General features: G+C 53.0%; 1 protein-coding gene across 5 annotated transcripts; it reads left to right on the top strand.

Moving 5' to 3' along the window:
- The first annotated feature begins 130 nt into the window (after window positions 1–130).
- FLOT2 (flotillin 2) lies at window positions 131–19,739 on the top strand. Of its 5 annotated transcripts, none has more exons than XM_039720566.1 (11): window positions 131–278; window positions 7,711–7,792; window positions 9,779–9,869; window positions 15,569–15,692; window positions 16,103–16,221; window positions 16,633–16,746; window positions 16,839–16,958; window positions 17,332–17,546; window positions 17,661–17,844; window positions 17,997–18,146; window positions 18,325–19,739. In XM_039720566.1, the coding sequence occupies exons 1-11, from the start codon at window positions 230–232 to the stop codon at window positions 18,361–18,363; spliced, it is 1,287 nt and encodes a 428-aa protein (XP_039576500.1). In that variant the 5' UTR covers window positions 131–229; the 3' UTR covers window positions 18,364–19,739. The 5 variants fall into 5 exon arrangements, with proteins under 5 accessions (XP_039576500.1, XP_039576499.1, XP_039576503.1 ...); XM_039720565.1 differs by lacking the exon at window positions 9,779–9,869 and adding an exon at window positions 11,588–11,678 and having other exon boundaries at window positions 134–278; XM_039720567.1 differs by lacking the exon at window positions 131–278 and adding an exon at window positions 11,588–11,678 and having other exon boundaries at window positions 7,746–7,792.
- The last annotated feature ends 592 nt before the right edge of the window (window positions 19,740–20,331 follow it).

Below are 20,331 nucleotides of genomic sequence, written 5' to 3'. Positions count from 1 at the left end.
TGCCACACTCGCTCCCTTGCACCCTCACCTCCCTCCCTTGCACACCGCGCATGCGCACGCCCCCCATATTACCCTCCCCGCGCACGCTGCGCCCAACATGGCGGCGCGCCCGGCCCGGCCCCGCCCCCTGGGTGTGGCGCCGACCTCCCCAAGATGGCGGCGGCCGCGGGGCGCGCCCCCGCCGAGCGGGGCGCGGGGCATTGTGGGGGCGGGCGGCGGCGGGGCCGTCATGGGGAACTGCCACACGGTGGGGCCCAACGAGGCGCTGGTGGTGTCAGGTACGGTGGGGTGGCGTGCAGGGCACCCTGGGGGAGCTGGGGGATTGGCTGTGAGGGGGCTGCCGGGGGTTTGAGTGGTCCCTGACATGGGAGGATCCTGAGGGGCTGGGTGTGCCAGGAGGGGGCTTTGGGGGTCCTGGCTGAGAGGGAGCTCTCAGCGATTTGAGGGGTCTCGATCACTGGGGGGACCTCTGTGATGGAGCTCATGGGAGAGGGAAATCGGAGGGTCCTGGCTGTGAGGGGACCCTCAGGGGAGTCCCTGTGAGGGGGACACTGTCATGGAGAGAGCCTGGGGGTTCTCTGTGGTGGGTGTGCAAGGAGGGGGGAATTGAGGGGTCCTGGCTGTGAGGAGACCCTCAGAGGCTGGGGGAGTCCCTATAGAGGGACACTGTCATGGAGAGAGCCTGTGGGAGTTGGGGGGTTCTCTGTGATGGGTGTGCAAGGAGGGGGGAATTGAGGGGTCCTGGCTGTGAGGGCACTCTGAGGGGTTCTAGGAGGCGTCCCTGTCATAGGGGGGCCCTGAGTGATTTGGGAATAGACAGGGAGGTGGGAGATGCTGTAATGGAGCTGAGGCTCTGGGGTGGGGTCCCAGCAGTGCAGAGCAGTGGATGAGGTCCGGCCACAGCAGCAGCACCTCGGATGCTGCTGATTCCAGGTGATGTCAGGCACTGGCACCAGCACAGCTCAAACAGGCTTTGGCTGGCACTGCCAGGAAGCCATCCTGTTTCTGAGGGCAGGGAAGGGGAGCTGGGGGTGAGCATCCCCCGGGGCAGAGCGCTGCAGGGTGTCCCTGCAGTGCCCATCTTCATCCACCACATCCCGCTGCAGCTTCCTCACAGCACATCACCTGGACTCTCCGTGCTGCTGGCACTGGGTGCAGGTGGTGCCCGCTGGACATGTGGAATGTCACCAGCAGCTGACTGAGGTGACTGAGTTAGGTTAAACAAACCAGCAGTGAAATCCCCCACGTCTGATCCAACCTGTAGTCTACTGAAGCTCCAGGCTGCACTTTGGTGTGGACAGGATTATTATTCATTCATTATTGTCATTATTAGGTGAATTAATTATTGTTAGGTGATGCGAGGGCTGGGAGCTTCACTCTGTGACAGACTGAGGCCAGCTGCAAGGTAATGAGCACCGGTAGGAAATGCATGGGAACATCAAGGCTGTGCCTCGGGTCACAGCTCTGCCACGCTTGCAGCTCTGTTGTTTTGGAGCCAAAGCCTCCAGCAGGCTGTGGTTGGTCTGTTATCAGTTCATCTCTCTTGGATGACAGACCTGTTACAGGAATTCTTGAGGAGATGCCAGGAGCAGGCTGCAGTTCTGGAAACAAATATGCCCATTCTGCTGGTGGCTTCTGAGGAGTTACAAACCCCACCCAGCAGCTGCCCAGAGCAGCAGTATTCCTTGCAGTTCTCCTGGTCTGCAGTTCCCAGTGGGATCCAAAGCTGGTGCTGTGCTTCCCTCCAAAGGGAACCCTGTCAAAACTGGCACTGCTTGGTGAAGTGCCACATCCATGGGAAGCTGTGCTCCACGTGTGCTTTGGAGCTTTTTGAGCACTGAAGGGATGCCCTTTACTCTCAAAGCTTTGAGTTTACCAAACACAGCTTCCAGGATGAGCCAGCAGGAATTTGTGGCATCTGCTTGCAGTTCCAGGCGTGGTGCTTTTCCACAGCCCAGGGCACTCCTGGAAGTGCAGCTGTGTTTTGGGAAGGGAGCAGAGATCAGCCCGGGCTCTGCCAGCTGGGATGGGCTTTGGAGCTGCCACCAGGCTGGTTTTCCTCTGCTGCTGCCCAATAGTCTGCAGATACTTGCTGAGTCCTGGGGGCACCCACTGGGAGCTCTGCTGGCCCTGCAGCTCCTCTGTGCCCCTGTGCAGCAGTGAGAGCTTGTAGCTACAAGCCCTTGAAATTCCAGGAACTTGAGCCATATTCCTCCAGGGAAAAGCAGGGAGGACCTCGTGGGCCAGCATTAATTTGTGTGATACTAAGCTGGATTTAGGGAGAGAGGGAAAGGGAAGGAGAAACTAATAATAATTACCAATAAGCCAAAATAATGTTAAATAAATTTTAGTTAAATTAGTTTAAATAAACCAAATATTATTAGAGGCAGGCTTTTGGCATGCAGTCTTGAATTGTCATGTGGTAGTTATTTGAAAGATATTTCACTTGGTGGGAGGGTTTTCTTTATTTTCTTCACTCAGCCTGTGCCCCTTGGCCTTTAGTCCTGGGCCTCCCTTGGCATGTGGGTTTTTCTGAGGAGGGTTGTTCTTTCTTTTCACTTTCTTGTGAGACAGTTGAGTTCCTCCAGTGCTCAAGAAGCAGCCAGCTGTGCCTTGGGAACGTGGAGCTTTGCAGCCTTATTTGGGAAGCTGCTTCCCAGACACAGCTCAGCACAGCTCACTGCTGTCCTTCCCCTGCTGAGCAGCACCGGCCTCCTTCTAAGAAACTGCACTGCTGATCCATCCATCAGTGAATTGTGGAGCCCAGGATTTGTAAGGAAGAGCCTTGAGTCTCCCCAGATTGTGGGTCTGACTTTTCTGGGAGACTCCCTTGGTGCAAGGACTGAGGAGGCTTTGGCAGGAGCCTGGCACATCACTGAGCCCATTCTGAGCACAGCTGGAGCTGGTGGAGTTCTCAGGGAGGTACACAAAGTACCTGTTCATCCCGGTATCTGAATGTTCCCACCAGCCAAATAGGCTGTGAAGTGCTGGGTTTGGGTTCCAGTCTGGTTTATAGGCTGTGAAGTGCTGGGTTTGGGTTACACTCTGGTTTAATGCAGCTTTTGTGGCTAAGGGTGGACCTGCTGATTTTAAATACAGCACAATAATATTTCCACAGTGCCACAATAAGGAAATCTGTATTTACAGTGGCCATACCCATCTAACAGTTACCAAACAGTGTTGCCTAAATCTCTACAGTTGAAGCATTTTCCTTCTGGCTGGCAAGGGCTGCAGCAGAGGAGCTCTGAGGGAAACACCTGGAAATATGTGAAGGAGGGGAAAGTGGGCACAGCCCTCCCTGTTCCTGTGTCAGAACAAACTGCTACTTCAGCAAAAGTTCAGGGAGTGAAAGGAGGAAAAAATTCAGGGGAGTGCAACCCAGCCAAGCCAACTTTATCTCCTAGGAGACTACTGAGACAAGTATGTTGCTTGTAACACCTACAAGAAGACAAGTAGAGGTATTTGCCATGTTCAGCTAATCTGATTCCTCCTCAGGTGAGCAGAAATCAGCTTGAGAAATATGCTCCAGCCCAGTTTCTCAAATTTCAGTTTGGTGCAACACCCTTTGGGGCTCTTTGATGTCTGTCAGAGTAAAAGAGCTAGCAGTTAATTCTATTTCCTGCTGCATGCCAGCAGTCAGGGGTGTGTAACCCTTCCAGGGCTGCTCTAAGCTCTTCCATCCTGCTACTGCATCCCTCCTACCCCTTCCAGAACTGCTCATGTGCTGTTTTCATGTTACTTTTCCAAGTTGAAAGCTTGAAATAAAGATTTCTTGAGGTTATTGAAGCTCTTCCTGTAAGAGACCTACGTAAGTCCAAAGTGCAAGAAGGAACTGGTTTCTCAGATATTACGAAATTAATATGAAACTGCCTGGAAGACCATTGCCAGGAAACTTGACAGTAGCTCACTGTTCAGCTGAAAGAATTTATCAAGTAAGTTCCTTGTTTTGGCTTGGATAATGGAATTGAGAATGTGCTTATTGAATTTGCAGACTGAGCTGGGAATGGATTCGAGAGCTTTGATGAGCTGGATCAGGATCAAAACAAACTCTAGAAACTGACCCAATGGGCTGAACAAAACCCAGTGCAGTTCTGGAAGGAGAAATGTAGAAGTTACATTTAGGTGAGAAGAGTCTATTGCATGAAAATGGAACAAGAAGGTCCAGGCCATGTCCTGTGGAAAGATGTGGTGGGCAGCAAGAGCCACCTGAACCCTCACACTGATGGTGTAATTCCAGTTCCTCAGCCTCAGAAGGAATAGGAACTTGTGGGAAGGAGCAGGCAGCTTCAGCTGGGTCTCAGGAGGTTCTGCCCTCTGTTCATACAGTTAATTCAATTCAAACTGTTTTGCATGGTTGTGGTTGGGGTGTTCCACCTCTTGCACCAGGCAAGGTCTGCAGGAAGCTTGCAGTGCCACTAGTGATCACCTGCCAGGTTTAACTGAGTGCTCCTGCAGATTTTGGGTTGTCATTTTGGCAAGCCAAAACTCTTTCCCCACTCTTGGTTTCTCACTCCTTGTGATGCTCAGGGGTTGCTGAGAGTGCAGCGTTGCAGCTGGTCTCAAGTCAGGAGTGCTCAGAAGGGCCCTTACCCTTAAATCTCCAGGACTTGCAAACTACCCTTTGGAAAGCCTGTTAGGAGGAGGTGGACAACAGCCTCAGACCTTTCCTTTTGGTTTCCAAAAGGAATTTTGGGATAGTATCTCAGTGATTTTGTTGTGTAGCTTCATTGTTGTTTGTCTTCTCTGAGTTGCTGTTTATGAGTTATTAAATGTGTTTTTAAACTCACTCTATAGCATTGTTACTCATTAAGTAATTTTCATATAAATTACATCCAGATCAAGATAGCCAATGTAATCTGCTTTCATCTGCTGCAGTGACCATCAGAGTCTTTTATGGATTCAACTCAGAACCTTGCATCTTTTTAAATTAATTTTTGTTAACCGTGTACCATTTCTGTGTGTGAACAAAGCCTAATTTATACGCACAGCGAGGCCTAAGAACCACACACTGACTTTAGTCTGGGCCCTGCTCTAGGATGTGATTTTCTTTATGCGTGCTTTTGCCTTCCTCTATCTCTGCATTATCTTTTGTCAGTAACTGTTTTCAATTACCAACTTTTTCCTGGTCTGTCTGCACTCAGCAGCCTGTTTACCATGACCTGATTTTGGAAAGCTCACCACTTCCTGCCAGAGAGGTAACTCAGTGCCCGAGTTACCTGGGAGAGCAAACAACACAGAGCCTGTTCAGATCATCCCAGCTTTGATGTTTTGAGCCCTGTGTCCCCAAAACTGTTGAGGCTCATGTTCTTCCTTGCTCACTTCCTGCATCTGCTGAGAGCTCCTTTTATCTACCAACCCCCAAGCGATTAATCTTATTTCATAATAAAAAAACCCCCAAACAAACAGACAACGTGCTTTCTCCTGGCTCTGGGAATTCTTGCTTGAACATGGGAGCCCTTCATTGGGCAGAGGCCAAGCTGGCTGGCAGCTCCCTGGCTATGAATCCTCCATTTGTGGCCCTGCACACTGCCCCGGAAGAGGCACCGTGGATGTTTGTGGAAGCCACTGTGAGACCCAGTCTGCTGGAACAGTGGGCGTATTATAGCTGGGAAAGGCAATTTCTCTGCCAAATCTCATTGTGCAAGAGGGTTTATTCTTTAGCCTTGCAAAGATTTTGCTTTGTTGGTTCCTTTTTCACTTGCTGCCTGAGAATTGAGAAAGAGGCGGCAGGACTGCCATGGAAAATGAGCCCTCAGCTCCTCAGCCGTGCCAGGACGGAGCTCTGCTGCGCTCAGACGTCCAGCATGCGTGAAAGCAGCTGGCTGGCATCCCACTCCTCCTTAATGTGTTAGTTTTCCCTGGGTTTTTTTAGGCTTTGAACAGTTTTTGACATATAATTTAGCTCAGTAGACCATGCTCTGCAGCTGTGTTGTGCAGCACCGGGAAGCAAATGTGGAGCTCATTTTGTGTGTGATACTAAATAAGGTGTTTCCTTGCATTTCCTACAGAAGAAGAGGAACATCTGTGTGGAGAGGCACTTTCCTGTACAATGGTGGGTTTAGGGTGCAGAGCTTTCTCAGGATATTATTAAGAAAAAATTAACAGAGGCTCAGTAAAGACCACATAGACCCTGGGAAATAAAATACCTTTCCATGTGGTGCTGCTTTTTCCTGAGTGCCAGGAACACCTCCCTTCCTGTTCTTGGAAAACAAGGGCCTGGCTGAAAGGCTGAGCTAACCAGGCTGACGCCCTCCAAGAAATGTTAAAGGCATTGTGGTTACTGCAGGATGTTGTATCATCAGCCTCTGTAACGCTTGCCTGGCTGAAATAACCTTCCAGCTACATGAAAAAGCTTTCCAAAGGCTGGCTCAGAGGTGACAGGGGAATGTTCCTCTAGGCTGTGCAGCACAGGAGATCTGAAAAAGTGTGTAAAGCCTGTTCCTGTTTTTGTTTAATTCTTACTGAAGTGCAAGGGTGAAGAATTGTAGATGGGGCAGATCTGCTGCTTTGTCAAACACTGCGTGGAAGCCAGCAAAGCAGGCAGTGTGTGGCCAGTGTCTGGAAGCACACAGTGCTTGGAAGTCGGCAGAAGATGGCTAAATGACAGGGAGCAGGAGGAGGAGCAAGAAGAGGAGGAGAACAAGGAGGACAGAGTCCCCTCCTGCAGTCAGAGGGCCCTGCAGGCACGCTGGCCTGGATGTGTGCTGCTTCTGCTCTTCATTTTGACCTATGCAAACAATACTGGTCGTTCCTCTTGGAAGGACTGCTGGCTTCATCTTGTCCCTTTCCCCTCCCACATCCCAAAGCTCCCAGAGCCACTCTGTTTTCTGCATTCCTGCTCTTCCTCTGCGGCTCTGTCTTGCCTGTAGAGATCTATCCCGCAGGGCTGGAACTGTCTGCTGCTCTGTTTGCACAGCACTGGCCTTGCTGAGGCCCTCGGGCACTGCTGTAGTAAGAGTGATTATGGAGAGCAGCTGAGAGAGGGAATTCTGGCTCGATCTGCCTGAGAGTCAGCAGTTCCCTGCCCTGGTCTGAGCCAGGGAGCTGCAGAGTTCCTCCCTTCCCAGCCATGAATCTGATCAGGGTGCTCCCTTGGAAGGCAGCAGGTGTCTTGTTCTTTAAATCAAAGATATGAAAATCCAGACAGCATCTTCCAGCTTCACTGGGATCAAATCTTAGATGTGTCAGAAGAGTACTGGAGGCTGCCTGAATCTTGGGCACATCCAGCTCTGAGATGGACCATCAAAGCATCAGACACTGTGCTACTTGCACAAGCCAGACTTAGGAGGTGTTTTTTGGGAGCTCAAAGGTTCTTCTCTCTTCCAATGCTGCCTTGAGAGCTTCTGTGGGAATTTAAGGATGGTGTGAGGGAAAGGAGGTGGATTTCATATGTGGCTTTCCAAAGCAATTAACATCACAGTTGAAGATACTGATATTGATTCTGGTTGCTAAAAGGGCTTAACAAAACTAAAATAAAGCTCTGGTTTGACGTGCAGGTATTCTATGTGTTACTGTTGGTCATAGTGAATTATACAAATACAATTTTCCAACTTTATAAGACAATTCCAAAGAAGGTTGCCTTGGCAAAACTGCCATGTGAAGCCCATGGAGAGGAGGAAGAGTAGGAACTCCTCTGCTTGTAGTTACTCCCTGTCCAAGAGCACGTGCACGTGTGTAATCCTGATGTCTGTGCTCTCTGCTGTGCTGCAGGTGGCTGCTGTGGCTCTGATGAGAAGCAATATGTGTATGGAGGCTGGGCCTGGGCTTGGTGGTGCATTACTGACACCCAAAGGTAAGGAGACCCCTGTTATTTGTGGGTTTTAGAGTGGGAATTTGGCAAAACCATCCCAGTGGGGCTGTCAGCAGTATTTTTAGGAGCACTGGATCAGGCACTATGTGTGAAACCAGGGATGAGCATCAGGAGTTCTTTGCTGGCTGTTGGCATGGGGACAGCTGGGTGCCACAGTGCAAAAGACACACACAAAAAAAGAAATCACATGCTTTCAGCTGGAGTGCTTTTCAAACGGCCTCTGGCCACAAGAGGAGCCAAGCTCTGCCCAGTATGGCCCAACCCCTCACCCAGTAACAAACCAGTTCATGTCCTGCAGTGCACCAGTGCCCCCCTCTGCTCCTCAAGTCTCTCTTTGCAAAGATCTGCTGACTGCTGTCACCTTGGGGGCAGACTGTTCCAATCTAAAACCACGGGATTTCCTTTCTCTCCCTTTCCTCAGCCGTGGATTTTGCTTGCTGCTGCTTACAGTCTGCTCTCTGAGCTGACATGCTGTGCTAGTGCTGCTGTCCTGCTAATAGAGCTCTTTGTCTCTAGGATGTGTAGGAATGCTCCCTCCCAAAGCATCCCTCATGCTCACTGATACAGGTTTCCTCTGTCTGTGAAAAAAAATAGCAGGGAAAAGGACAAAGACGTGACTTTTGAGTTTTACACTGAGTGATGGCCAGAGGTTGTAGTTAACCCTTACAGCCTCTTCCAACCTCTTTTCCCTGTACCTGTGTTGCCACCAGCAAAGTGAGCGTGTGGCTGCCCTCACTCTGCACATGATGGGAGGTGGGAGAGGAAGGAAAAGCCCAGCTTGTGATCTCAGTGTTTAAGGGCTGTGTTTGAGCCAGACAAGCTTCATTCCCAAATGTTTGTGAGACATCCTGTTGGGAGAACTGTTAATTGAACTAATGGTTCTTGCTTCTCCTCTTCTTCTGAGAAGCACAAAGAGCAGTGCAGGACCTTGACCTGCCCAGGGCACAAGATCAGAGACATTTGGGAGGCTGATTTAAGTTAAGGATAGGCTGAATCCAAGGCCAAGGCCAAGAACTGGATTGCCAGGAATGAGCTGTTATATGATAGAGGTCTGGGCATTATTTAACAAGTTTAACAATTTGACAGGAATTCCAGCATCCAAAGAAACCTTCTGCTTTAAAATCCATACCACTTCATGCCGTGGGATGTGGTGCTTAATTCTCCTTTCTTGCCTGCCATAAGCTGTGCCCCAGATGGAGCCCGCTGCATTAACATGAAGAGTGAGACAGATTTCCTTCTCTGAAATTAGGACATTTTTTCTGGAACTGCCAGTGCTGCAAGCAAGAGAGACAGGAGCAATTGTGTTGCTGTCAGCGGCATCCCGCCAGGTAGCATTAACCTGGGAACAAAAGGAACACTTAGGACTGGCAGGGTGCTGGGCACTTATCCTGCTGCAACCTTGAGCACTGGGGAAAAACAAGGGGAAAAAATGCTGTCCCTGTTTAGGGGTCAGAAATAAAAGTAGTGAGAGAGACAGTGTGGTCTAAGACGCCTCTGGGGAAGCCAGATGGTGTTAATTCAGCTTCCCAGGACAGCACTTGGAAGCAGCTTCCCTCCTCAATGCCTTAGCCAGGGGTGGGTAGCCAGGTCCCTGGTGGTTTCCTTTATCTGCCCTCTCTTAAATACTGACATAGAAGCATCTAAATTATTACCAAAAGGAATTTTTCTGTGTGCAAAGATTACTTCAACAGAGAACTCCAGCTGACACCAGGATGGCACAGTTTCATGTGCAGGGTGGGGGGACGAGCCCCCAGCCTGTTTATCCTCATTAAAAGGAACTGCTGGATGCTGCAAACTCCCTCCCATGACCAGGGAAGCTGGTTATGGAGCCCTGGGAGTGGGAGAAAGGCAAACTGACCAGGGGAAAGCTGAAACCTGAAAGTCTCGTCTGTCCTTTGCAAGGAGTGTCTTACTCTCTGGTAACTGCTGTGTGTATTTGCTGTCCTACCCTTGCTCCTCCCTGCTCAGAGTGTCTTTGGAGGTTTTGACCATCCTCTGTCGCTGCGAGAATGTTGAGACGTCGGAGGGGGTGCCCCTGTACGTAACAGGGGTTGCACAGGTAATAATCCTCCAGCTTCCTAACTCACTGTCTAACTGTTTATCCCTCTGGTTTCAGCAGCAGCAGCAGCAGGATAACATAAAAACTAATGGCTTTCTAGTGGGACAGCTGAAATCTCCATACTCTCCTCTCCTTCCCCTTCTCCAGCACTCGCCCTGTGCACTCCTCAGTTCATAGGTAATGCAGGCAGGTGCATTCCTGGAAAATTCCAAATTCAGCATTGCTGTACCTAACATTGGCTCCTGCTGTAACCCTTTCCTTGCCAGCACTGTCTCCACTGGGGGCTTGGGGGAGAGCAGAAGGGCATCTGGAGGCACACTTTTGTGTGGAGGCACAGGCAGGCCAGGTTGGATTCTGTACAGGATTTGGGACAGGTGGGAAGGCAGATTTTGTGCCATTTCAAAATTGCAGCTGTGCCTGGCTCTGCAGTGTTGGCTATGGATTCCCACTCAGCCCTTCTTCCTCCACATGGAGACACTGCCCATTTTGGATGTTGTCACCTTTGAAAATACAGCACAGAGACCTCAGATGAGTTGCAGCACACAGGACTGGCATTATGAACCAGTAATGACTAAATATCCCAGTGAACAGAACTAAGAAGCAGCACGGTTTGGAAATTAAATTCCAAGTCTAGATTAGGCCTTCAGAAGGCTGAAATCCTGCAGTATGTGATTAAAGCTGTGAACACATGGCAAAAAATGCCTGTGCATGTCCTGGACAGTGGGATGTGTTTTATCAGCTCCCAGTTTGCGTGCCAGTTTAATTAGGACAGTGGCCAAGGCAGGCAGAACTTGCAGGGATAGGTTTCAGCACTTCCAGCCAATCCTGGAGCAACTCAGCATGCACACAGCAGCCCAGGGCAGCCCCTTCATGGTTCAGATGTTTGACCTGATGTTCACTGACACAAACTCTCTGCCCCGTGGCTCCTTGTCCTGACTCCCAACGTCTTTCTGGCTCGTTATGGCTGATACAGGAGCCAGGCTTGGCTTCCTAGAACCTGCCACAGGCAAAGATGTCCCTTGTTTTACCAAACTGTGACCTGTCAGCAGATTGCTGGGGCTGACCAAAGTACCTCGAGCCCACCTGGGGTGACTGAGACAGCTCTGGAGCTGCAGGATCTGTTCCTGGGTGCCTGATGCTCTACAGGTGTACCCATAAAGACTCATTTCCATCTTTGGGTCACGGGACACTGGAAAAATAGAGAGAGGTGAACCAGGTCAGGGGTAGGTGTGTGGTAGGGCTAACCCAGGGCTTCTTCAGCATCAGTGTCAGGTTCTGCCAAGCACCAGCACTCATGTGAGGTGGGTGGGAGCATCCCAGTTCTGTGCTGTGCTTTCAAACCAGTGACACCACCCCATGCTGCCGTGGCATTGGGCAGCATGGCACAATGAGCCTCTGACAGAGGGCCCTTTGGGGGCTCAGTGCTGCAGCTTCTGGCTCCTCGCTAGCCCAGCAGCAGGGAAAGGGCCACGGGGTAATTTCCAGTCTGGATTCCAGCCTTTGCTGATAAATTACCTTTAAGCATTATCTGAAAATCTATATCTTGGCCAGAATGCCCTGTCTGTCTCCAGTCACAGATGTGGTCCCTTGGCTGCATTCTGTGCCTGCCTTGCATTACCTGTGACGAGTGCAGCAGGTAGCCTGGGGCAGGAGATGCAAAGGGAAGAGCTGAGTGTGTGTAACCTGGAAACGTGCAAATATTTTACGTTTTTTGGCAGGATTTCCCTAGAGATAATGACGTTACAGCCCAGGTGTGAGGACGTAGAGACGGCGGAGGGGGTAGCTATAACTGTCACAGGTGTGGCACAGGTACAGTAACTCCAAAACATCATTTCAGGAATGCATGTCTCTAACTTACATCTGGTTTTCCCTCTGGAGAAGTTGCTGTTGTCCAGGGAGAGAAGCCAGCTGCTCTGGAATAAATCTTTGTACCAAATCACATTGTCCTTGTCGGTACAAACACGCTCCAGCATGTTCCATGTGGTGAAAGGGGTTGTGACTTCTTCTTCTCTCCCCAAAATAATTTTTTTCTGGTGTCTCATTTGTCCACGTGGCAAATGAGGTGTGTGGGGGTGACTTGATGTGTTTGTGGAATGCTGTTGTGCTGTGGTGCCCTTGGAGCTGTGTGTGACCCCACAGGACTGACCCATAACCTCCTGAGATGGTACTGAGCATTATATTCCTTTGGATTGTTATTGTTAGCACATGGGCCTTGTAATTCTTCATGGTGAGTTAAAGCTTGAAAAAAAGAATTTAGTCCCTCCAGGCACTAAAACTGGTGTGTAAAATTTTTGGCTGGAATTGAATTTTTATTCTCTACAGCTTTCTTCAAATGTAAGAACCTGCTTTTGCTTCTTGTGGCAGCACACCAAAACCCTGCACTTCTTGGAGTCTGAGGTCTGCTGTCCTGGTACAGTCTGTCCTTGGGGCCAGGTCCTGCCCTGGGGAGGATGCTGGGAGGGAAATGTTAGTTTTTGAGGGAATTTGGCTCCTCAAATAGGCTGCTGGATGCTGTGATTGAAAATTACTCCTGATAGCTCATTCTGCAATCGGGTGTACAAACCAAGAGTGGCTCTCAGTGCACACAGGTCTGTGGTCACTGTGTGTCCAGGTGTGTTTCACAGGACAAGTGGCTGCACATTCCCCATGGGGAGCTCTGGAACCAAGGGGAGCTGCTGAGTGAAAATCCCTCATGGACCTAGCACCCTTGGTTTCTATTTTTCAGTACTTTATATCCATCTTTCACTTAGTTTCCAGTCTTTGATATCCATTTAGCTGCTAAGCTGTCACATAACCCCAGTGGTCTTTGCATGGTTGGCAAAAATGTGTGCACCCATGTCTCCCTTCACACTCTTTTCCTAAATCTGTAGGCTTTTCCTTCTGTATTTGGTGTTTCTCTGAAGCCAGCATTCCCTTTTGTCCTAGTTTTGGGAAATCCTTCCTGCAAAATGGTCTGGTAGCAGAGGGCTGGATCACCAGGTGCCTTGATTTTAAAATGTAGACCCCAGTTCATCTCATTCATGTTATTCTCTCTTCTCACTGTTCATTTTTTCCACTGACAGTTAATTTTAAAGCTGTGATCCAAGGAACTGCCACACAGAAAGCAGCCTCAAGGCTGTTGGGGATGTGCATGGCAGAGATTACCTTAATTCTGCAGAAGTACTTTTTGAGGCAAACCTTTTTATGTTAAGGGCTTCAGCAAAAAAAGGGGGGAAAACCCAAACAAATTATTCCTAGAGAAACAACTTTTAAAGTGTTTGCTGCAATGATAGAAGTGCTTAATGTGCATTAGGATGCTGTTCTTTTCTTGAGGAGGGATGTAATGAGTGCTCACCAGTAGCCTCCTTCCCGTGTTGGCTGGGATGTGCTGGGATGCTGCTCCCTTAGGCCCTGCTGGGCTCTGCATCCTCCTGTAGCATTTTCCTGAGCCTCCAGCTGATGGGATTCCCTGTGCTCACCCCTCACTGCCAGTGCAGCTGGCTGGAGCAGGGTGTGGTGGCATGGATCCTGCACAGGGGATTGCTGGATGGAGGCTCTGATCCCCTGCAGGGCTCTCCCTCTGATGGCAGTGACATTTGAGTGTCGCTGTGCCCTGCCTGAAACCCTGCAAAACACGCTGAGCACAAATTGCTCCACTCTGGTTTCTTTTGTGCAGCCTTTGCTTTGGAGGTTGGGATCTGTATTCCATGCAGAGCCAGGCTCCCGTGGGCTGGCCAGGGCTCAGCAGTGGAGGCTGGCTGGCTTTATCCAGAGGCTGAATCATTCCTTGCTCCTAAGTACCACAGGGATTCTGCTAATGAACATCCTGCCCTGTGCTCTGTCCTCCCCGCAGCTCCTGAGGGTGGGGATTGTTTGGAGAGGTGGAATTGCTGGCAGATGCTCACCATAAATGTCGCTGCTGAGTCTAATTGCTTTTGGTACTTGAAAAATCTCCTGTTTGCTGTGAGAGGAGCCTCATGCAGGGCTCCCACTGCTGGGTGCAGCTCCAGAGCAGCTCTCCCAACTCCCCCTTGTGTGGGAAGAGCACACTGCTGGCCTGGGGTGTAGGGAATTGGCCCCAAAATTATCCCAAGAGGCTTTGGAGACAATGCAGAAGAGGATTGCCGTGCTTGCCTGAGGTTGTTTGACATTTTGACTGGGAGACCCAGTCTGGGAAGCAGCAGTAGGAAATAGGCTCAGTCTGGGTTGGTGTTTCTAAACATTACAAGGGGCAGGGTTGTGGCAGGTGAGTTTTGGCCAGCTCACTCTGTCTAGCATGGCCCACCTCCTGTCCCCTTAGAAGATGAGAGTCAGCCCCAGCTGTCCTGCTCTCTGGCAGTGCCTGGGCCAGGTGGCTGTGGAGGGATGATCTTGTGTGTGTGAGCTGTCAGACAAGACTCTCAAGAAAGAGCTGTGTTGCTTTTGCAGCTGAAAGTGCTAGAAGGTATCAGGATGAGGTTTGTAATGTGAGGAATCCCTCAATAGTGTGCACCGGGACCCTCAGAGGGCCCCTGTACAGCATCTGTGCTTTGGAAATCTCAGAAGCAGGTCCAGCCTTGCAAGGCCCTTGGGGCAGGACTCAGGGTGCCCCCAGCTCGTGTGGGACAGGAGGCACTGCCCAGCCCAGCTGTGTCCATGAGAGGGTGCTGTTGGATCCAGAAAGCTGGGTGGCTGCTCTGGACCTGCTCCTTCTCTGGTGCTGCCAGGCACAGAATGTCCCTGTGCCCAGCCTTTGCCTCAGCCCTCAGACTGGACTTGGCCACCAGGAGCTGTTGTCTTGGTGGGTTGCACTCCTTGTAGCTGGGTGCTGTAGGCACAGATCTGCACTGCCTAACACACCCCACAGGGATTTGTAATTCACTTTGCCTTTAAAAAGCAGCCCTGTGATCAGCAGGACCATCCTAAGAGCCTGAGTTGGCTGGAATGGGGGCACTTTTACCCCTGGCTCTGGTGTAAGGGAGGTGAAGACGTTGCTGGGGTGGCTGTGTCCCAGCTCTGGGGATTGTCACCAGAGTGACCATGTGGAGCAGAACAGCCAAGTCCTGACCATGGCACATTGGGGTCATTGCAAAGGATGTCTGGGAGCTCCCAGCTACAGGCAGGACAAACCAGTGGCCTTACTGTCCCATCCCTCCTTCTAGGGAGCACTGAATGGAACCCCTGTTCCCAAGCTGCTCCTTGGGCATGTCAGACTCTTTCTCATTCTCTGCTCCTTCTAGGGAGCACTGAATGGAACCCCTGTTCCCAAGCTGTTCCTGGGCATGTCAGACTCTTTCTCATTCTCTTTTCGGGGTCAGAAAAATTAATTCTAGTGAAAGAGGAGGAAGAGGAAGGTAACAAAATGAGTTTTGGCCAGGGGTGGTCAATACCCTGCTTTCTTCTGACTCTGGTGTGGTGCAGTGGCTGAACTGCTGTTTCAGGGGGTTTTGTAGGGTTTCTGTAAGCTGGGTCTGGCAGGGCCAGGCTCTGTGCCCACTGCTGAGCAGCTCCACGCTGAGCTGCTGTTGGGTTTGGGCAGCAGCACAGAGAGCAGGGGCTCTTGGCTGGCCCAGTGGCCTGGCTCAGCATGGGGACAGCTCAGCACGGTCCCTTGGAGCATTGTAGCACGGGGGCCTGGCAGCCTGGTGGTGGTACTGCTGCTTCTGCTGCTGCTGCTGCTGGGTGCCTGCACCTCCTGGACAGGCACCTGCAGTCCCTGTGGTTCTGTCTCCTGTCTCTAGGTGAAGATAATGACCGAGAAGGAGCTCCTGGCTGTGGCCTGTGAGCAGTTCCTGGGGAAGAACGTGCAGGAGGTGAAGAACGTGGTCCTGCAGACTCTGGAGGGACACCTGCGCTCCATCCTGGGTATGGAGGGGCTCACCCCTGAGGCATCTCGAGTGGCTTTGTCCCTTCTCAGCTGGCTGCTCCCAGCAGTATCGCTGCCACCACGCAGCCACACGGGACCTTCCTGTGCTGCCTGCAGAGGTGGCATCTCCCCTCCAGCAGCTCCCTCTGCGTGGCTGGGCCTTGTGATAAATGAGTTTTCGGTGCCTGCAGTGAGAGATGTCTGAGTCCCCAGGGGCCACAGGTAGCACATGTGGGTGGTGGCTGCACTTGTGAGACTGAGATGTTCTGCCACTGCTGTGGCAGAGGATTACGCCCTTGTGCCCAGGTCTGAAGAGATTAGGGACAACAAGGATGTTGCTGAGCTTAGTCCCACATTTTTGTGTGTTACCTGTTCCAAATAAAGTGGTTCACCTTCCTCCCCTCTGCAGGTACCCTGACAGTGGAGCAGATCTACCAGGACAGGGACCAGTTTGCCAAGCTGGTGCGGGAGGTGGCAGCTCCCGACGTGGGTCGCATGGGGATCGAGATCCTGAGTTTCACCATCAAGGTACTCCCAGATGCTGGGCCCTGCTCTAGGCAGAGCTGTAGGAGCAGCAGGAGAGAGCCTGGCCCTGACCCCCTGCTGCAGCTGGAAGGCTCGGGCTGACAGCCTGCCCCAGCCCTCCGGGAGTTTCCATGACAGCCGCCACAGCATGTCCTGTATCCAGGCAGCTGGGCCAAGAGCACCCGGGTAGCTGCCTCTGTAAACAGGCTCGTGGAGAGAGCTGGCTGATAACCCAGCCTCCTGGGAGTGAGGGAAGATGTCGGGATGGCCTCCTTCTCCCTGCCCTCCCTGTTTGTTTGGAGCAGCTGACGTGATGCGTTCTGACCCTGGCCTGACCACACTGAGCTTCAATGGGAAAGAGAGCAAGATGGAGTCACTCATTTGAAGTGGTTATGACTTATCTCCCCTCCTCAGGATGTCTATGATAAGGTGGATTACCTGAGCTCCCTGGGGAAGACTCAGATTGCAGCTGTCCAAAGGGATGCAGACATTGGAGTGGCAGAAGCCGAGCGGGATGCTGGCATTCGGGTGAGTCTGGAGACATGCTGGGCTTCCCTGGAGCAGCCTTTTCTGCTCCAACTGCATGCCCTGAAGCTCTGCTGTCTGTTCCCTCTCTGCAGGAGGCAGAGTGCAAGAAAGAAATGCTGGATGTCAAGTTCATGGCAGATACCAAAATAGCAGATTCCAAACGGGCATTTGAGTTGCAGAAAGCTTCCTTCACTGAGGAGGTCAACATTAAGGTGAGAGTATCCCACAGCCCACTGCTGTTCCCTGGAGGGTCTGTGATGGTGTTGGTGGCTCTGGGACTTGTCAGCTTCCTCCTCCTGCATGTGTTAGGAGAGCTGGAGATAGAAAACCCAGGTCTGTGTGTCACTGTGAGCTCCTTGCAGCAGATTCCTCTCTTGTTTGCAACAATTCAGTGGGACTTGGAGAAGAGGAAAGGATGGGAAGGGTTGAACCTGGAGCTGATTTGGCTTGAGTGCTGTGGGAAGAGTGGCACTGAGGATTGGGAAAAGGTTCAATAGCAGGAGTCGTGTTTGATTTTTGGGGTCCTTATGATGGTGTACCCGAGTTCACAGCCCTGACCCCTCTTCTCCTCTCCACCGTGTGCAGACTGCAGAGGCCCAGCTGGCCTACGAGCTCCAGAGCGCCCGGGAGCAGCAGAAGATCCGTCAGGAGGAGATCGAGATCGAGGTGGTGGAGCGCAAGAAGCAGATCGAGGTGGAGGAGAGGGAGGTGCTGCGCATGGAGAAGGAGCTGACGGCCACCGTGAAGCAGCCGGCCGAGGCCGAGGCCTACCGCATCCAGCAGATCGCCGAGGGCGAGAAGTGAGTGAGCCCTGCCCTGCGCTGGGCAGGGGGAGCACGGTGCTGCCCTGAGCCCCAGCTCCTGGGCTCCCTGCAGGGGTCCGGGCTGCTGCAGGGCTGCCTTTCCCTTGCCAGGGTGAAGCAAATCCTCCTGGCTCAGGCGGAGGCAGAAAAGATCCGCAAGATCGGCGAGGCCGAGGCCTTCGTGATCGAGGCCGTGGGGATGGCGGAGGCTGAGGGGCTGAAGCTGAAAGCAGAAGCGCTCCAGAAGTACGGAGAAGCTGCCCAGCTGGCTCTAGTGCTGGATGCACTGCCTGAGGTGAGGAGGGGGCAGCTTTCCCGTGCTCCAGGTGGGCTGGGGGGCTCCCAGACTGGGCTAGGTCTCCTGGGGCCACAGCAAGGCCCTGTAGGGATCTTTCTCAGTGAGCTGTTGAGCAGTGCCTTGACTCTTTGTTCACCCTGCTTCCCCAGATTGCTGCCAAAGTGTCTGCTCCCCTCTCCAAAGTGGATGAGATCGTTATTCTCAGCGGAGAGAAGGGCAGCACCATGTCTGATGTGAACCGTCTCCTGGCTGAGATCCCCAACTCCGTGCGTGCCATCACTGGTGTGGATCTCACAAAGGTGAGCTGGGCACTGGCAGCTGGCAATGCCAGCTGCTCTTTGGGCACAGGGACTTGCCTGGAAGCTTTCAGCCTCCCAGGGAGCCTCTCCTTCCCCAGCCCTGACTGCCACAGAGTGCAGGCAGTGCCCTGCCTCCCCCTCCTGCAGCCCTAACAGCTTCTCTCTTCCCCTCCTGCAGCTTCCTCTGTTCCAGAGAGCCACCGTGGCCAAGGAATGAGGTTGGCCAACCCAAAGCTAGTGAAGATCACTCCCTGTTATGCACTCAGACATCAGCTGCCTTCAACACATGGGAATTCCTTTTATATCAAAGACAATCCGAGTTTTGTTTGTAACTGGTGCCTTATTTTGTAGGGCCAGAAAGATGCATGTCCTGTCTGCTGCTCTTTTTATTCCAATGCTGAGAGAGGATTTATTTTCTAATTAACTTTGTGTTGTCTCAGGCCAATCCCATCCCCAGTTATGACTGACAGCTTGTCTGGTGTTGCAGTCCCTGTGCCTTGCTGTTCTCTGCCCTGGGGTGAACACCTGGGACTTGGAGCAGAGGTTTGGGATGGGGAGTTTTAGGAAGAGAACCAGGATCCCCTCCCCTGGGCTCCTCACCCTCTCTCAGTGACCCTCCTGGGCCCTGTCCCAGCCCTGCCTCTGCCCACAGCTGTCCCTGTGGCTGGCTCTCCCTGTCCCCGTGTCTCACCCCCAGGGCCCCCGCAGTGCCAGCAGCCCTGCCCAGGCTGGCTGGGTGGCAGTCAACCCCCCAGGAAGGTGACAATCCAACACTAGCAGTGGGTGCTGCCCTCTCCCATGCTTGGGGAATTTTCCTCATAGGATCTGAAGCAGGGAGAGCTCCAGGGAACAGAAGGAGCCCACCTCAGCCCTGGTGAGAGCTCACCACCACGAATACAAAAAAGTAGCACTGTGCCAAAGCCACCATCCCCTGAGAGGGCAGTGAAGCCACTGTGGCTGCTGTCCCCAGGTGCTGTGACACTTCTGACCCCACAACTGCTCAAGCAGAGTGGTGGTCAGAGGTGGGTGGGGGACCAGCAGGACACTGGGGTGGGGACAGGCCCCTCCAGCACAGCCTGTACAGCTGCCCCTGCCTCCCTCCCTCCCTCCCCCTGTTATGGCCAGTGGCTTTGCTGCCTTGTGACAATGTGAAGGAGATTGTCCCCCGTGTGTGCCCGTCCTCCCCGCAGTGCCACCAGAGCCCTGTGCTGGCCCTGCCCTCCCCAGCGGGTCTCGGTGCCTGTGTTCACAGCTCAGTGAGTGAATCCAGCCTGGCACTGCTGGCAGCGTCCTGCACCCCCGGCTCAGTGCCCCCACCCCGTGCCATGGGGCAGCTGCAGGTCCCTCCCGGCGCTGTCCTTTGCCAGGAGTGACCCCCGGTGGGTGCTGGGGCCCCCCGTGCTCTGCGAGGCAGGGGGAGCAGCGTTATCAGCGTTATCAGCGTTGTCAGCCCCGGCTGCGCTGCCCGGGGGCGGCGGGCGCGGGTCTGGCAGGCGTGCCGGGCCGTGCCGAGCCGGGCCGGGCCCTATCTGCATGTGCCCGCCACCCGCTGCTGTGAGATAATAAACCCTTGTCACCTCCTGCTGGGCTCTGGCTCGTGCCTCGTGTCCGTCTGTCCCGGCTCCCCTGGGTGGCTTTGGGCTGGCCGGGGGCTGCTGGCCCGCGGGGATGGGGGGACAGGGAGTGTGGGGAGGTGAGGTCCCAGCTCATGCTGCTCCTCCAAGGCTCTGGGAGCTGGTGGCTTCCCCATGGTCACCTTGTCCCCATGGCTCTGTGTCCCTGCCCTCCCTGGGGAGAGCCTTGTGGTGCTCCCCCAGGGATGAGTGTGGAGCCAGGAGTGAACTCCACTGCATGGCCAGGGTGACCTCTGCAGGGGCACCCCAAAGAGTGGCACCCCGGGGTCTGGAGAAGGGCTGGCAGGTGCTGAAGGTGCCGTGTCACAGCAGCCAGGCTGGTGGCAGCAGCTCATGTCCCCTGCCCTGCCACCGGAGCCCTGTCCCACATGGCCCTCCCTGCCCTGGGGGGCAGCAGGGTGGGTCTGGGGGTGCCTGTCCTGCTCAGGGTCACCCTGCAAGCAGGACAGTGACAGCCAGCATGGGGCTGGCATGGGGGGCTTGGCTGCACTGCTCTCCCTGGGGAAAATGGTTTCTTTGTGCCCTCTGACTCTCCATGTCCCCCCAAACCC

Source organism: Passer montanus, unplaced genomic scaffold, assembly GCF_014805655.1.
Source record: "Passer montanus isolate IOZ18808 unplaced genomic scaffold, ASM1480565v1 scaffold44, whole genome shotgun sequence".
Taxonomy (NCBI): Eukaryota; Metazoa; Chordata; class Aves; order Passeriformes; family Passeridae; genus Passer; species Passer montanus.
The sequence above is the reverse complement of the archived record's forward strand: the minus strand, read 5'-3'. Positions and strand labels throughout refer to the sequence as shown.

Bases quoted from the DNA above. Each gene is read 5' to 3' on its own strand.
- FLOT2 (XM_039720566.1), top strand. From the start codon at position 230: ATGGGGAACTGCCACACGGTGGGGCCCAACGAGGCGCTGGTGGTGTCA. The intron at 16,747-16,838 runs GTGAGTCTGGAG...CCCTCTCTGCAG, and splicing joins AGCGGGATGCTGGCATTCGG to GAGGCAGAGTGCAAGAAAGA. The intron at 18,147-18,324 runs GTGAGCTGGGCA...CCCCTCCTGCAG, and splicing joins CTGGTGTGGATCTCACAAAG to CTTCCTCTGTTCCAGAGAGC.